At 38.8% G+C, this 2,402-nt stretch overlaps 1 protein-coding gene across 1 annotated transcript; it reads left to right on the top strand.

Annotated features, from left to right (window-relative positions):
• Positions 1 to 615: 615 nt before the first annotated feature.
• Positions 616 to 1,993, top strand: LOC138193930 (uncharacterized). The gene is made up of 4 exons (XM_069142245.1): positions 616 to 658; positions 756 to 1,174; positions 1,399 to 1,402; positions 1,657 to 1,993. The coding sequence occupies exons 1-4, from the start codon at positions 616 to 618 to the stop codon at positions 1,965 to 1,967; spliced, it is 777 nt and encodes a 258-aa protein (XP_068998346.1). The 3' UTR covers positions 1,968 to 1,993.
• Positions 1,994 to 2,402: the final 409 nt, after the last annotated feature.

Below are 2,402 nucleotides of genomic sequence, written 5' to 3'. Positions count from 1 at the left end.
TATAATCTGCATATTCAAGAAAAAACAGCAAATGTTTTAAGAATATTATCATTTTTTTTAAAGAATCTTATCAAATAGTATAAAACAGATTTCTCTTCTTTCAGGTGTCAGCTGTGAAGAACTCACTCCAGACAAGAATGAAGAGTCCAGTTTAGAAGGCAGCACTGTTACTCTGTCCTACAGTTACTCCGACACTTTAACTGTTGGTGATAATTTGTTCTGGTATCGACAAAATCCAGGAAAACCACCAGAGTTCATTGTTTCACACACAGATAAAGGAATTGTCATCAACAAACCAATCCTGAAACTGGAGGTCAAAGTGGACAATAAACAAATCTACCTGATCATCCCGTCTGCTGCAGTGAAGGACTCTGCTCTGTACTACTGTGCTGTGAGGCCCACAGTGACAGCAAACCCACAATCTACAAAAACACAAACCTGAACTCCACTTTTTACCTCCACTAGAGGGCGACATCATCAAGTAGGCGGTGCACTACTTCTGCACTGAGTTCAACCATCCTGTCAATAAGAACTGCTGCTGTGAAGAGAACAACTGTCAAACTGAATGTTGAACATCAGCTAGTTTCTCCTGTTCATTTAAACCTTGTTGTACACATGGAACATTGGCTGTGGATTATTCTTGCTGCTCTTTTCTTTGGTAAGATAGAAAGATCAACGTGTTGATTGATTGTTCTGATTTAATCAATCATCTTTATTGATTCATGTCTTCCTCTGAATGTTCTGTTCTTCCTCAGAGTGTAAAGGAGAAGACAAAGTGATCCAGACATTAGGACATGTCTCTGCTACTGAAGGAGACACAGTTACACTTGATTGTAGTTTTGAGACCAGTGACACATATGTGTATTTGTTCTGGTACAAACAAGAAGTGAACAGTTATCCAAAGTACATGCTGAAATGTTACTCAAATAATGTAGAAAAGGCTCCAGAGTTCAACAAAGACAGATTTGATGCTAAACTCAATAAGACATCAGTTCCTCTGAAGATCCAGAAGCTTCATCCGTCTGACTCTGCTGTGTACTACTGTGCTCTGCAGCCCACAGTGACAGGAAACACCAAAACTCTGTACAAAAACCTTTGGAGCAAAGACAACAGAATAAACTCCACAACATCCACTAGAGGGAGACACACTGATAAACTTTTAATTTTAGATTCAGTTGACTGATGGAGCAGAAAATCATTTTATTGGTTGAGTTGAAAAGCTGAATATAATGTAAAGAAGTAATAGGCTCCTCCTACTGAACTTCAGCTCATCCAATGACATTATTTCTTCCTCAGTCTGCTGCAGTGGAAGAACTTTGTTCATCTGCTGTCTGTGTTGCTTCAACAACTCCAAAGACATGTTGCTTTACATTTTTTTGTTTGTATCTCCCTTCATAGGTGAGTTTAACAACAGGGATTCAACTTTTCTTTAATCTGCTGCATTAATCAAATATACAGACTGGATTTCACAACTTTTCTGGTTCCTTTGTTTTGACACGATGAAAAATATGTTGAGATCATCTTATTAATTAAAAAGAGTTGATGTTGTGAATGTCCACAGAGTAACTCTGTACAGGGGACATTTTCCACTGTCTTCTCCTCTCAGCCTCACAGACAATGTTCATCTAATGGCTTCATGTTCTCTACTTTTTCTAGGACAAATATCTGGAAACACAATCTCTCATGAAAAAGATGAAGTCAGAGGAATAGAAGGAAAAAAAATCTCACTCAAATGTAACTATGAGACGACTGACAGAAACGTTTACCTTTACTGGTACAAACATGATTCTGACCTTCAGGCTCCTCAGTTTATTCTCTGGAAAGGAGCCAAAGGATACACAACTAAACATATTCCTGATAATCGATACGAGTCCAAAACAACAGATACATCAACTGAACTGATCATCAGTAAACCAACCCTGGAGGACACAGCTCTCTACTACTGTGCTCTAAGAAACACACAGTGATACAAAGTGTAGAAGAGGCTGTACAAAAACCTGAACACAGATATGTGACGACTCTTCAAAGAGGAGGGAAGTGGTGTTCAAACCACAGCTTCATATCAGATGGATGCTGCTAATTCCTGTTTTATCAGCATCACCGTGGTTACAGCTGCTGAGCAAACACTGTGGGAGGATTCACATGAGCAGCAAATCTACATCAACGACAAACTGGCTGGATGAAGCTTCAAAACACACCTTACCATGGAAACAGACGGACACTGACTTACTCACTTCATCCTCATTAAACATTCTTGGCCAATCAGCTGCTTCCATTATTCTTCATCCTCCAACATGTAGATCTTCACTCCAAATAGACCAGTAGTTTATATTGTCAGACATCAAACAGTAAAATTACATTTTAACAGCGGAAGTTTCAACACTTACAGATTTTAAGTTTCC

Source organism: Embiotoca jacksoni, unplaced genomic scaffold, assembly GCF_022577435.1.
Source record: "Embiotoca jacksoni isolate LCO1_2020_lvr unplaced genomic scaffold, fEmbJac1.0.p SCAF_99, whole genome shotgun sequence".
NCBI classification, from domain to species: Eukaryota; Metazoa; Chordata; class Actinopteri; family Embiotocidae; genus Embiotoca; species Embiotoca jacksoni.
The sequence above is the reverse complement of the archived record's forward strand: the minus strand, read 5'-3'. Positions and strand labels throughout refer to the sequence as shown.

What these genes read in the sequence shown, in the direction of transcription:
- LOC138193930 (XM_069142245.1), top strand. Translation starts at nt 616, where the DNA reads ATGGAACATTGGCTGTGGATTATTCTTGCTGCTCTTTTCTTTG. An exon ending in TCTTGCTGCTCTTTTCTTTG is followed by an intron (nt 659 to 755) that starts GTAAGATAGAAA and finishes GTTCTTCCTCAG; the next exon opens with AGTGTAAAGGAGAAGACAAA.